This window comes from Sipha flava, unplaced genomic scaffold (assembly GCF_003268045.1).
Source record: "Sipha flava isolate LNK unplaced genomic scaffold, YSA_version1 64_pilon_pilon, whole genome shotgun sequence".
In the NCBI taxonomy this organism is placed as follows: domain Eukaryota; kingdom Metazoa; phylum Arthropoda; class Insecta; order Hemiptera; family Aphididae; genus Sipha; species Sipha flava.
This window is the reverse complement of record NW_020273604.1, coordinates 1,524,389-1,537,086: the sequence shown is the minus strand read 5'-3', so window position 1 is coordinate 1,537,086 and position 12,698 is coordinate 1,524,389. Positions and strand designations below refer to the sequence as shown.

The following is a 12,698-nucleotide window of genomic DNA, read 5'->3' as shown; positions in this document are numbered from 1 at the left end:
GATAACGTCGGGTACTACTCACTCGTTGATCATCGCTGCATCTCATAACTATTTGAACTTGAACAATTCGAATTTAATGCAATAATAATCAAGTCAGTTTTTGCTACCTTCCCTTTTTTTTCTCCGTTTAACTTCACCGTGTCGATTCACAGTCAACAGTTTTTATATTACACATACGACCTAGCATAATAATTATGCATGGATATATAATAAATAAAGAAAAAAAATAGTAAGTAATTAATAACTGTAATTATCTAATTAATGACAGTAATTTTGTTATTTTTTTCTTTATTTATTGTATATCCGTGGGTACGGACGACTTGGATGATGCAAGAAAGTTAGAAATAAAAACGTTGTATGTCGCAGCAGTATATATTTTAATAGTTAAACTAAATAAATATAATTAATTATAACTAATTAACTTATTATAACTAATACTAATTTAACTGTAGTTAAATAAATTAAAATGTAAAGCTATAGCAGTCATGCACCTTGCTGTAATTTCATCGTCACTTTTATGTCTCATTAAAAATTGCTAAAATTATAAAATTATAAAATCACAAATGATAAAATAAAAAAATCTATTTTTAGTTCACAACTGATATTTTGCTTGACTAGATTGCAAGTGGTAAATGTACATTAAATCTGTCTAAATGTGATAAGTCCATGATGAACATGACTGCTATAGCGGTTATTCCATTTTACGATATATAAATACATTACTGTTATAGGATTCATATTCAAATTATTACATAAAACACCTACGCGTGTGCACAATTTTTACCGTAATTGTATAGTTTCGTGGATTGTTAAGATAATCGGATATGACACTTAAGAGACCGCTGTATGTGCACGTCTGTACACATTACGTTGCCTCGCGATTTATAAAGCTCTTAAGAACAACATTAAAATGAATACAGTCCATTAAAACGACGGGTACACGTGCACCCGTGGATCAATGCGAATCTTTTAATCTTTGATCCGCACGATAATTATTTTTATAGACATTTATTATTGTTCGGCCGAATCGATGCGGCAGCGGGACAGCAGCAGTTGGAATCACGTTGAAACGCGTTAGATTTATTATACATAGTGGTCGTTTTACCCAAGAGGCCTTGTGATATAAAGTCGCAGAAATGTGTAAAATAATATTGTAACACGAATTAAAAAACAAAAAACAACTGGGAAACAAATAAACAAATACAAAAACCAAGTAAGAAATGCAATTTAAATGTTAGGGTTGTAGGTACTTTTTCGTTCTCTAAAGTATTAGTGTTTTTTTTTTTTTTTTTTTTTTTTAATAAAAAAAATAATGTTAGGAACGAAGACCAAGGGTGACGTGTTTGTTTTCGACGTTTCCGTGTTTTTTCCTTAATGGGCTTTTTTATTCAGATGTTTTCTGAGAGTTGTTCGTACATGTTTACATTTGTGTCTGCCCGACGTTTTGATAATCACCCGACTGTAACGTGCATTGTACGTGCACGTATGTCGTCGTGCCGAACACGCTGCAAGACAAACACAGGACTAGACGAGCGGCACAAATTAAACGATAACACAAAGTCACCGCGCGTTCGGACATTTTTCCACCGGACGTCCGCCGCTCGACAGCGACGACGACGACGTTGACTAATTATTCGCCCGGTGGAGAGAATGAGAGAGAGATAGAGAGAGAGGTGTACAACGCTCTTCGCAGTCGCCGTTTAATATATTACCACTAGCATCACACACGCGTATCCGTTACATTATAATCGGTGTTATTGTGGTTAAACTTTTGAGGCGCGACACACTTTTTTTTCAACCGTCGAAAGCGTGTCGTATCCTCCGAGAACGAACGGGGTAGGGGCGGCGGCGGCCATGAGCTGACGTAACGTCGCCACGCGGGCCGGGCGGATTCGAGCCCGAGGAGTCGAGTCGGGTGTTTCGCCACGCGCGTTCAGATCTCGGCCGATACTCGGTTTGTTGGTTTTTTTTTCCATCCGATTCGTCTCGCAGCGATCGTTTCGGTTGTCCGAGACGAAACGTCTTGTCGGGATCATGTCGAAGTTTCCGACCACTTATCGCGAGCGCGCAAGAACTCCACGCGTTTTCTAACAGTCGAACCTACCGCCGAAATTGTACTGTACGCGCGACCGATTGAGTGCTAGAGGGTTGCTCTTGTCGAGCTTGCGGCGGCCCGTTGCCGTATCCAAGTGGTAGATAGAAGCCGGTAATTTTTTTCGTTTCCACCGACGAGTTATAATTTTACGACCGAAACGGCATCATCGTATTTCAACGATTCCGGTCGCACAACATACGGGTGATTCGGGTTACGACTTGTGAGCGCCAACACGTTATTGATGGACGCCAAATATGTTTGTTATGACGCGCAGTGCAACGGCCCTGCGATGTTTTAATATTACGCCATAGCGTTGACCGGTCACCTGGGCGCAGTACAAACAGCGGCACGGCGTTGCGATGTTTATTTAAACTCGAACCGTCGCGCGTTCGAGATTACGGTCCTGAGATGGGTAAAGCGTAATAATAACGTTCTCGTATCGTACGCGGCTTTGCAACGCTGCTAATCCGTATTATTAAATTCAATTATTGCGTTGTTCAACTGTTCGCTCTTGTCCGTTATTTTTTTGTTCTTCGCCGCGGCGCACGCGTTTCACACACATTGGCCGCGACAACCGAATCGTTGAATCATTCGCACCGGTGACTGTGATGGTTCCGCCGTGCGAATTCGATCTGTCGACTTCGCCGAACTTATGGCACACACGATTACGAAATTATCGTGTTTTACCGCGGTCGTCGAAGACAATTTATTCGCTCGTGATGTACACAACGTTTCGTCCTCCGACACCGTCGTGTAACATTATTGTCTATACGTTGCGCCGGTTTACTGTTTTTTTTTTTTTTTTTTTTTATAATATATCATTCTCTTTTCCTTAGATAATGTTGAAAACCGTCCGAACGATTGTAACGTTGTGTTTCACATGTTCTGTATGATTTACCGATGAGGAGTGGCTGTTGTAGACGTACTGCTCAGGGGCGGATCCAGAGTCGGGGAACTGTGGGTGAAGCCATTTCAAGAGGCCGTTTGTTGGGGATGAAACTGAATTAGAAATTAATACCTTGTAAAAAAAAAAAAAAAAAATACACACAATATGCTCATAAAAATGTATAAGTATATTTATATTACATTTTAGAATTAGTGATACCACCGATAGTGACTTATTTACAATTAATAATTATAATCTAATTTTATCAGTGCAACAAACGTACGGAATAAAATATGATTTACTTAACTTCTTACTAAAACGATATAATTTAAAATATAAATTATAAATTGAAAAATTTTAAATTTTTTTGAATATACATGGCATTCATTTTTCAAGTAACTCTGATGGGTCAGCTGTCCAAGAGTCCAAATCAAGGTCTAAAAAGAGAAAAAAATTTCCAAGAGGTCAATTTTGTCAACAAATATTAACTGTGGGTCAGCTGATCCCCTAAACCCCTACCCCCTAGTTCCGTCCCTGGCACTGATAATATTATTTGGTACGGTCGAATATTCCCTTTCATTTTTTAGTGGCTTGTCGACGAAGACGACTCCCTTGATCACCGAAAATATATTATTTTGTAAGAAATACACATTTTTCTCAAAGAAACGCGTACAGTTTTAAAAGATGACTCAATGTATTCCCGGTTAGGTTACGTTAGTTGAGTCCTATCCCAATGGCTAGTACAACTTACAAAATACGAATGCTTGTATGTACATGAAACGACTTATGAATATGTATATTCTATATGATATTAAGTTATAAATAATAATTTACGATAACGTGCAGATATTAAAGATATTTAGAAAAGAGAAATATAATATATAATATACTCAGTGCCCAAAACTTGTCTGTAAACTCATTTATCATTTTTAATTAAAATTTATTGTTATACACGTTATATTATATTCATTCATGGAATTGAAATTTACAGCGATAACCTTGGTGGTGCAAATAATTCAAGCGAGTCTGCTGTATGTCACCAAAAATTACATTTCATAATATTTCTTAATATCGTATTACTTCCTGTGTGCTGATAATATTGAAAGTAACGAGGACTTCTAATATTATTACTGATTGACGAGTGGTAGTCTGAAAATGATTATTAGAATTTAAAAAATGTTACAAAAACAGAATTAAAAAAAAAAAATGTTTTATAACTGTTAATAAAAACTTGTAGGTAAAGAAATAATTAAAATAATAAAACTATTTTCTTGGATTTTCTAATCGATTTAGGAATGAAAGTATCGATACCAATTAATACAACAACATCCATATTGGATACACAATCGTAATTTCAAATTTGGCGCAGCGTGACCGATACTTTCCGTGCCGTAACGTTTTGTCGCTCTGGAACGATGCCGGTGACGCCGAACAAATCTCGAATTTTGTACCCCCCCGGAGAGGGGATGGTTTATCGCAGCGGTAGCGTCCAGTAACCAATATCCGCGGTATTTTTGTTGTTATTATTTTTTATTCGTCTACCGGAACACGTCTCTTGACAAACGCGTCCGACATTTTTTTTTTATTATCTTTCCCGTCACCCGCCCGACGGTTGCTGTTCGTGTTCGTGGTATGCTCGTCGCGTACGATGTATTTTTGTATTATTTCTCATCCCCCGTCCGATTATTCTATTTGTTTAACCCGAACCGTGCTTATTCATATGACCACGTGTTATTTACAAGCACATTTTGTAAATTCGTCGATTTTTCAAGTGGTTTTCAAAGTAAGCGTGAAAAACGACGAGCTAATATGGTTCGTTGTTTATTTAATTTTTCTGATTCGTCAAAATGATACTGCTAATACGTTGCTACACGCAGACCCACTAGGAATAATTTTTTTCCCTTTTTAATGCGATAATGTTGCTACGCATAAATTTAAATTAATGATTTGCACCGCTGAGCGTCCTGCGCCGAGGTGAGCGAATTGGGACATTTGCCCACCGTAGGATTTGCTGACCGGACAGCTTTTTTATTTCAAACTTGTTCAAAGTCCATTGCAGAGGGTCACCTCACGTACGTAAATTTATAAGCATAGTACATTGTAGTGTATGTGTGGTGAACAAAGTCCGGAATTGCACTCTAAGCAATCCGTACACCGATTTTCATATTCTTGCGCATGGTGGAAAACAATTATGTAATAAAATAGATACAGTAATGTTATACGCGAAATTGATTATTATTTTATGAAATCTCAAAAAAAAACAACCTTCATTTTTCGCTTGGACAAACATGATGTTTCTCTAATATGTTTTTCAGATAAAAATATCTTTGTAAGAGTTAGTTATTTTTCAATTGTTTTTTGTCTTGTCGGAAATTTTTAATGGAGGCCAAACGAAAAACGTAATATCAAACTCGTATTTTCATTCTTTAAACGGTTTGGAAAAATAATTATTACATTTTTCATTTCCATAAAAATTCAAAATAGCCATTTTACGAAACAAGTGGTTTTTAAAATGTTTAAGTGTCATCCAACAAACGGTTTCACAGTTAAAACTAAAATGTCATTTTTGAAAATAAAGAATGATTATAATACGGTCGCCAAGTATAATGATTATTGATTGATTGATTATTATTGGATTGGCGTAAAGTAAATATATTATGTATGCCAGCATTTATTCATTTCATTTGTAAGACACGCTGTAGTAGACGAACACATGCGTTGCAAACAAACCCATCAACGTGACCAAGAGGAGTTGATGTTTTTATGATTTATATTGATTTATTGCAATAGCTCTTGGTTTAATTACATTTTTCAGCATATTGGCTAGTTTGTAAATCTTTATTTCTGTTCCATAGTATTGCACAACACGCGCATGGTAGAATAACTCGATATATATACAATGAAGGGCATGAAGTTTGCCACGTATGTACGGAAAAATATGATGTCTCTATTTTGAATTCTCGCTGCGTTTTGGAAATTGAAATCACAGATTTAGTTATCATACGAAAACGGTCTGATGTCAAAGCATCATTGTATACGTATACGTGTTTATATTTTTTTTTACACGTTACGTGATGTACGTTACCACTTCGACGCGTGTATAGCCGTTCGTTGTTTATTCTTAAGAGGGCACGTGCCTGTGGGATGGATTTTTTTTCCACAAGAAAACCTTTGCTCCCCAGTGCTGTGTCGAGCCTCGGAGCTTACGCACTTATCCACGCTCGTTAGCGCTACAACAAACCTATCTTTCAATATTAATTGCTCATTAAAAGTGAGTGTTTATATGAGTATATTGATATAAAAACCAAAAATGCCTAATAGTAATACGTAATATAAACCAAATGTAATCACCCTTCGTTGTCTCCCGAAACCGTAAGCAAAATTTTCGTCTCTCCAAACAGATATAATGCACTCTCAAAAAAATCAGCCTCACCAATTGAAGCGTTCAGTTTTTCTCCGGTTCCAGTTCCAACTACTATCCCGGGTGAGGTCATGGATGATCACATATCTCTGATAGAACCGTTTCCAAATGACACTTGTTAGTCATATCCAATATTTACTAACAATGTTTTCCAACTTAAATGGTTTGAAGAGTGGTCTTTATCTTGGGATTAAACGAGTTCACACTAACTTTAAAGCTAATTTTGAAGAGACTGAGCTGTCTTTCCACACATTTACATCACATACATTTTGTGGACCGTTCTTTTTGTCACCTTGAATAACCCAGGACAAGGGTAATATTTATAATGTGTACGTACCTCGTAACAAATAAAATTGACAAAACAATGCATGACGTCACGCGGAATATTATTATATTCTCAAATCGTAACGTAACGTAATTATCTACAACGATGAGAATGCTTTTTTATCGATTTCACGAACCGAATGGGTGAACATTTTTTTTCACTCGCAATCAAAATGTATGCACTTAAGAGGAATTAGTTTTGGCTTTTCAATCTTGTCGTCGCATGCATATATAAATAGATTGTACACATTCCGCTCTCGATTTTATTATTGCCGTGTGCACAAAGCCTTACGTTTTAATTGATTTCATGCGAGTCGAAAAGCGTGATTGGTTTTCAACGCGATTTGAATTCTCTTCATCGTCGTATATATATATATATATATTAATGTGTCAACGTCGTTCGATTTGAAGGGATGAACACGCGGAAATGTTAAATCGGTGATGCGCGACTGCAAATGTGGCACATAAACTCATACGCGTTGTTGGGCTGTTATTTTATACTCGTTCAAATTACGTATAATTTATAATAAATTCACCTAAACAAAACGCCCCAAAAGTATAGGGATAAAGTTTTTTTTTAATTTAAAAAGTATTTATTTTATTTTATTCATATCTGAATGAACTGTTTTTTATTTTTTTTTTCAACTCGGCAACCAGCGAGATATATATTGTTTTAAAATGTTTTAAATATCTGTTGATGTAAAAAAAAAAAAAAATATCGTCAGATTTCATTTTTGTTTTATGTGAGCCAAGAGTGTTTTTTCATTTGCTAGCTTCTGCTAGTATTCTGCATAATAATTTTTCACCGAAAAAAAGAGGACAAAAAAATACATGGATTTGATCAGTGTTCGGTTTAACGTTTTGATTATAATGAAAATATTTCGATCTTAAGCTACAAGATCACCTATTAGTTCAGATCAAATACTGTTTCACTTTGGTAAAGAGTAGCCGAGGTTTTTAGATTATACGAAGCAATATACTCGGGTTGATTTATAGTTGAATTTTTTAACACGAAAAACAAAACATTCTGATTGAAGAAATCAGAAAATTGATTTTGCAAAAGGTATTTTTTCAAAATCGATAAGATTTTGAGCTGAAGCGGATGTGTTAGTTAAACACTTATTTTCTAGTACGGTATATGGGAATTTTTTTTGTATAAATACGTTGTCCATAAAGTGGAAATAATGTTTATTCCTCCGTGTCTTAGAACACGAAGAAAAAAAAAATAATAGTTGAAAGTGATATAGGCGGATAAAAAATGCACAAAGCTTACACTAAAGGGACGGTAGAACTGAATACAGCATATCCGAGTGTAAAAAAGAGCTCGGAAGGATATGATGTACCCGGAACGCAAGCGGTCGGGACATAATTACAACAACGCAGCAGGGTTGATAAATGAAAAGCGATAATTATTATTATAATTGCCGATTGGCGTTACCGTTGACCACGTGCACGTTGATGGTGGCTGATTGTCCGAAAGTGGGCATGCACGTGTAGTTGCCGGAGTCGGTGAGCTTGGCGCGGGCTATGTGCAGCGTGCTCTTGAGACCGTCCGCCCACTCGGTGTGCACGCTTACCCGGGGCTGCCGTACCGACTGCAGGCTCGTCTGGTCCGTGTACACGGGAACGTTGCCCAGGTACCAAAAAATGGTGCCCAGGTCGTGCGGTCCCTGGCTGAGCTCGCACCGCATGCTCACCTCGCTGTCCTCCTTGACGTATAGCTCCTGCGGTCCACAGATCCTGGCCCTCATTTCTGCGAATCAAAAAACGAGCGGTCAACGAGGACAGTCTCAGAGAGCGCCCAAGAAAGAGAGGGAGAGATCGACGACAAGGGGAAGTAAACCTGCGGAAAACAATTCGTCTTGGATGTGTGCCAGACGATAGCGTTTCACGTGCGCATCATTATACAAATACATTATGTTACATCGGTTTCGTGTGCACGATACGCGATCGCACTATAATACGTCGTTATTATGATTATTACCGGAGGGGTTTCGCAACTGTCGTAGTTATATATTTATGTTGTTCTAAAGCGTAACGCGCGCGCTAGTAACTCCTCGGTGCCTCGGGCGCGTCAGTCCGTCGTATTCGCTCGACTTCGTCGTTCACCGCCGTCGCGTCGAAAACAAATAATAACACTATATCGGCGAGTTCGGGACGAAACAATTGTTTTCATCCGTATGCAATCTCGTCTTTTCCACCGAATAAACATCGCGAACGGAACGCTTTGGAGAATTTTTACGAAGTGATAAATAATTGCAGCAGGTTATTCCGGTCGGGTCAGGTCAGGCGACGAGCACAAGGTTAACCCGTTCCATTGAATATCGGAACCAGTGGTTTTCAAACATTTTTTTTTAAACTCCCATTACGCGTGTCCACAACGTTTTCACGGCACATGTCTCCGTCACGAGCAAACAACGCCTTTTCCCGTTAAAAGGGTCACTGATCGGTTTCTGTGCGTAGTTCGCCTTCGCGATGTACGGCAGCGAAGGCCACGTGATCCCTTCGTGGGTACACCACCACCGGAGAACACAAACAACAATTACGAACACAGAACCGTTACCTACTCCAAATATATATATATATATCCGTGTGTTATTGTTATTTCGAACGCGTGGGCGCACTAGCAAAAGTTGCGTTGTACGTGCGACGTATACCGCACGAACACTCACGTTCATTCCTCTCTCGTCTCATCTCGGTTATTCCACGACTTACCGTTGAATTTTAACGGAACAATTTTGAACGACTCATGTTTTATGATAGAATATACATTCGATTTATATCATCAACTATATAATATTTATTTATTTATTTAATATTTATTTTACGGTTATCGAAAAAAAAAAAAACCAGTTGGAAAATATTGTAAAAACAGTATTTACTGTTTGCTAACGAACGTCGATTCGTGTTCGGTGATGTCGGGTGCAATGGTATAATAAAAACAAAAACCAGAATTTCATAATTACGTCTGTAGCTTACACGATGTTTGCATTAATTCACCGACGAAAGTAGCATTCGCATAATTATACATGTACACGGCGGCGCGTCACTATTATGTTTTCTCGTTTTTCCGTGTCGACTATTGCATAGAATAATATTAATTTAAATTAACGCATTCTGCGTCAACACATCCGTTGATGTTGCAAGTATAATTAATGTTTAGATTTATATTTTAAAACGCTGTACGAGACGTAAATGATAACTATGAAACGGACGAATGACTAGAGCAAGTTACGGTATACACACCGAAATCATAACAACAATATTCTGTCTGGTGACCGGAGTCGAGTTTATAATGAAGAAGGTATCCAAATGGTTTTTTTTCGTTTGGAGGACGAGTTGCTTTAATTTTTTTTTTTCCATTGAACGCATAAGGCTTCAACATCTGCGGTCGTAAGCCAAACATTTTTATGTATTAACCTTAACAATTATGCGAGTTGAACATTTGAGGGGATTGGTTATATAACTCGTCTTAAATTATCTATGTTAAACCTATGCCTGCATCATTAATGCACCATGTGTCATCAGAAAACGCGAACGGCGGTGGGGCGTGCTGTGCATAGAATTTTTGCTGTAAAATGATTTTGCGAAAACTATGATGCTGTGTACCATGGTTTTTCAATGTTCATTCGGCATTAATTCCGACCTTTGACGTCGTTACGACCTAGTGCCGTCAGCCGAGGCAGTAAAAATATAGCCGCACAATTCCGAGGAAACGGTTTTCTGTGCTAAAAAGAAAAAAAAAAATAAAAATAATAAGAAAAATAACGTTCGTATATATTTGAAAACGTTGCCGCTTCGCGTGGGATCGTTATTGTATAAAGATTTCGAGACGAATTCAGAAGCGGTCAGATAAGGATGTTTCGGATAAAATCCAGTCAACGGGAGAAAATGATTTCTAGAAGCAAATAACACGCGGCTGTTAAAGTAATGCGAACTCGATAGTAATTTTACATAAAACATAGTGATTCGCTTTTTATTCGGTCGTTGAAAATTTAAAGTTTCCTTTTTAAATACAAATTACAAATCGAACCCGCGCACTGATCGAGTGGAGTTTTCCGATTTTCTTCAATGTTGTTCCGAACATTACATACTATTATGACCATGGGATAGTTTGATGGAAGCCCTGACAGTTTTATACATTTTCCAATTGAAAAACATGTGTCTGGACGTGCGAAAAAATCCGCCCCCAATCGACGTTTAAAGTTGCGAGGCGCGATTTCCAGCTTAAATTTTTCGGCTCTGAAATGACAGAACGAGCGGGGTTGCGGGGGCAGGGGAAAAAACCTTCGCAGAAACGATGTAAAGCTGATCAAATATTTCACGTTATCCGATCGCAATCTAAATTGTCATCGTGGTCACAGCGGAATAGTAGTGCACTGGATATACGGCACCATATATGTTCTTTATTTAACCGCCGTCGAGTGCACGTGCCTGTTGCAGAGTCGGTCTGAACATTTTACCCAGTCAGATCGTATAAAATCACCCACCTTAACGAAATAAAAAAAAAGGAGAGAGCCGTTCTCGATTATTACGTCAAAACGTTGAAAATGTATTACTAAACACGTTGATTTGTAGGTTACAAATGACATTTTAATTGATGTAATCGAAAAACTCGCCCGAAAAATATTGTGCTACGGCTGAGAATTTCCTCGGACGGCGTCCTCGTAGAAAATGCCAACAACCCTTCGTTCCGCAGCAGTCGGTGTATGCAATTAAATATCGTTTCGCGCGTAGTTCATATTTGCACGTCCGTCCTGTACCGACGCAATGACGACGACGAACATGACAACAGTCTGCGCATACGATTAACGCGATACCATCATAATACAGTCGCCCTAGTACCTGGTAACAAGTTTGAGCACGCGCACTCCGCGTATCTTTATCCGACCGAAGTCCCGTGATTAGAATAATTGTGTATATATATATATATATATATATATATATATAAGGATAAGTAGGTAATAATATAATAGTTTGTGCAAAGTTTAGAAGCGGTCGTTGGCCGTGGTTTAACCGCCGATGATTAAATTTCCCCCGTACCCCTTGATCTTTCTCGTTCCCGGACACAATAATAGTTCGCTGATTAATTTATGCCATTATTTAATTTAAGAATCCTCCACGCGTCGTCGCCGCGTTTCTCGACCGATCTTGCCACCACCGCGTATTGTTATTCTCTTTCGCGAACGTCCGGTTCAATAAACAGGCGACCGATGTGCGTTTGGTACGCGAGCGGATCGATGAAGTGTACTTTGCGCTTAGTAACCGTGTAAATAATGACGTTGGGATCGCCACGGAGAGTCGATGCCAAGCCCGAAAACGACGTCTCACCAGTCGAAATGTATATTTGAAGGGGGCTTATCTTTTTTATGCGATGTTTCCAATGGTAAACAGTTATCACTTTTTACAATATCGACTTTTGATTTTTTGAGAATGGCCACCAAAAAAAAAAAAAAAAATTCATTCTGAACCCCGAAAAAGTTTATTTTCTGAAAATTTCGAACCATTTTTTCAGTTAAAACTATTTAAACGGGAAAGTGTTTCACAATATTGGTTACGTATTATTAGATTACTCTTTTTCACCGCTCTAGTCCACACTTTTAATAGTTATTAGTAACAAACTGTCAGGTATAAGTTTTATGTACAGCAATGATTTAATATGACGGTAAGATAATGGTGGTGGAAACTTTTCCTCCGTCTCTCCGGTCCTTGGACTGAAATAATGGTAATGAGTGCTGGTATTGAGTTTTAAAGAAATTATAATTCATATTTTTGTATAAACCGTTTATATATTTTACCATTTTTAGTTTAATTATCGGTAGGTTAGATTGAAGGTACATACATATATTTTATCTGATCCACTTTTCTCTCATATTTTCTCTCATCTTCGCGTTCATTGTTGATCGGATCGGTTTAATTCCACTAAGAAAAAATTTTAAAACCATTTTGTTCTATTTGTACGAGTATCTATA

General features: G+C 37.8%; 1 protein-coding gene across 1 annotated transcript in view; it reads right to left on the bottom strand.

Annotated features, from left to right (window-relative positions):
- LOC112691520 (inactive tyrosine-protein kinase 7-like) overlaps positions 1-12,698 on the bottom strand; it is a gene marked incomplete at its 5' end in the record, with an annotated part of 284,123 nt that overhangs the window by 16,854 nt on the left and 254,571 nt on the right. The window contains 1 exon segment of the mRNA XM_025565787.1: positions 8,165-8,479. Coding sequence (XP_025421572.1) covers positions 8,165-8,479 — 315 coding nt within the window.